Source organism: Emiliania huxleyi (assembly GCF_000372725.1).
Source record: "Emiliania huxleyi CCMP1516 unplaced genomic scaffold EMIHUscaffold_2727, whole genome shotgun sequence".
NCBI lineage: Eukaryota > Haptophyta > Isochrysidales > Noelaerhabdaceae > Emiliania > Emiliania huxleyi.
In genome coordinates, this window is record NW_005199985.1 from 1 (window position 1) to 2,208 (window position 2,208).

General features: G+C 59.7%; 2 protein-coding genes across 2 annotated transcripts; one reads left to right on the forward strand and one right to left on the reverse strand.

The window, feature by feature from the left end:
* Nucleotides 1–26: 26 nt before the first annotated feature.
* Nucleotides 27–455, forward strand: EMIHUDRAFT_254783 (hypothetical protein; the record flags this gene model as incomplete). The annotated part of the gene is made up of 2 exons (XM_005776758.1): nucleotides 27–53; nucleotides 243–455. 2 exons carry the CDS (start codon nucleotides 27–29, stop codon nucleotides 453–455), a joined length of 240 nt encoding a protein of 79 aa, XP_005776815.1.
* A 745-nt stretch (nucleotides 456–1,200) lies between these two features.
* Nucleotides 1,201–1,545, reverse strand: EMIHUDRAFT_254784 (hypothetical protein; the record flags this gene model as incomplete). Its single annotated transcript, XM_005776759.1, has 1 exon — nucleotides 1,201–1,545. One exon carries the CDS (start codon nucleotides 1,543–1,545, stop codon nucleotides 1,201–1,203), a length of 345 nt encoding a protein of 114 aa, XP_005776816.1.
* Between the last annotated feature and the right edge of the window lie 663 nt (nucleotides 1,546–2,208).

Here is a 2,208-nt window from a genome sequence, read left to right on the forward strand (position 1 = left end):
AGTACGTCTGCCGCATCCTCAACTACATGGACGCGGGCGGGTATACAGTCCAGGTGCAGCACAGCGGCTCGAGTCCGTAGCGAGTGAAGAGACAGCCCTCTGCTCGGTCCAGCTCGGGCCAGGCGCTGCAGCACAGCCGGCACACGCAAAGAGACAGCCCCGCCCCGCCCCGCCAGAGCGCACCCGCCCCACACAGAAGCTGCCAGGCCTTCATTTTAGCCAGCTGGCTCCCCCGACACGAGGTGCCGCGAGCCGACCCGGCGATGGAGCGGCACGCCCTGCTCGACTTTGGGGCCGGCTACATCCAGCGGTCCATCGACGAGCTGCCCAAGCAGGGCGCGGCGTGGCCGTGGCGGCTCCGCATGAATTACGTCGCCGACGTGCTCTCCATCCGACACGGGGCGCTGGCCGACTCAGCGATGGAGTTTCGCCGACCGCACGCCAAGCCCGACTGACCCGCGACCGCGCGCGAGACGACGCCCGAGCGACCCGTGGTACGGGATTGTGGACTGACCGCGGGGTCGGCTCTCTTCTCTCAGAGCACCTCACGGCTCCCTGGAGAGTATTTAAAGCCGTGTCCCGCAGTCTTTTTTCACACATACGCGCACGGCTGCCGCGCAGCTAGCAGAGCCACGAGGCGAGTCTGCAGAGGCGCGCTGACTGGGACGGACCACCAGTAAAATGGCGGTTGTTCGGCGATCTCATTCCTAAAAGCCGTAGACCAGAGGGAGGTGTAGCTGTAGGTGAGGAAGACGAAGTGGAAGATGGGGGCTCTCTCGCTAAGAGAATGGAGTAGAGACTTCTGCGTGTGGAGGGTTTACACATACAGGCCTACCACAACGCACGCTTCATTTGTTTAGAGTATTGGGGTGTATAGTATCAAGTTTGCAGAGAGGGGGAAGACTCAAGTACTGCTAGATCTTACTTTTACTTTTTACCCATCTCACAGTAGAGAGGTGTCCGTTTTTATTTATTTATTTAGTACTGCTAGATCTAGAGCCAGGAGGCAGGAGAAATGGAGTTGCACTTGGAACAAGCCACAAGCGTCCCTCTGCACGGCACGACGCCCGGGCGGTCATGCATGGCGGGTTAGTGCCGGGTCAGTGCCGGGTAATAAACCGTGCCGACCCGTGCTGACCCGCATATACAGTTCATGCGTCATGCGCGTACGAGATGCGAATTCGTTTGGTCGGACGCTCGTCACTTCGAACCGTCCTTGGATTTACCCAGCTTGCTCTGCGCGTACAAAGAAGGGGCGATGCCGAGAGCAAGAAAGGCGGCGCCCTTCAGCCTGGCAGCCTCCCTGTCCTCCGCCGTGTACTGCTCCTGCACCTCCCGCTCTGCCGCCGTCGAGGCGAGGAGCGGTGAGGGAAAGAGCCCGCTCGGTGCCACGCCGGCAACTCGCACCGTTGATGCCGCGCCGGTAACTTGCACGGCAACCACCTGGGTCGTTTGCACTTGAGGGACCGCGAGACCCGAGGACGCGAGCACGCCCGAAAATGTGTTTATCCGGTGTGAATTCTTTTTGCTTGGGGCGGACAGCATGCCGGGGTAGGTAGGGTAGGGTCTGGGCCCTCCCGTCGGGTTTTTCCCTCTCTCACGCCGGAATTTTCCCAGCATAAAAAGAAATTTTCCGCCCAAATCACGATGTCAACCCTCCCCAAGTCGTTGATCTGGTGCTTGTAGGGCTTGAGAGTGGCCTGCCATGTCACAGGAAGGACTGTGGTTGCAGGATAGTACCACCAACCATCACTTTAGTTGGTATAGTACCCCACCTTCACCCACGCCGTGATTTCTTCTTTAGTTTCCCATAAGTAAGGTAGGTAGGTAGGTAGGTAGGTAGGGGCACCGCAGGGGCCGGTCAGGTTTTTCCAGAATTTCAGCATGCTGTCCGCCCCAAGCAAAAAGAATACACACCTGTGTTTATGTGTATTCTCAACACAGGGTTCGGAACCAACCCCTGCCTAGACGAGTACAGCTAAAGAGTACCCGGGGCTCCCCATACGGGAGAGCCCCAGCAGAAACCCGGGCAAAGCACCGGCATTCCTTTCGTAACGCGTTCGGCCCGCAGTCTCGCTCGGCGCGCGCTCCTCTGCGCCCACCTAAATTCCTGAGTCGCTGCACCCCGCCAGAGCACCCACCCACCTGGCCGCCACGCGCAGGAGCGGCTACACAAGTCCACAATCGAGTCGCACGGTCCGCCTCGCT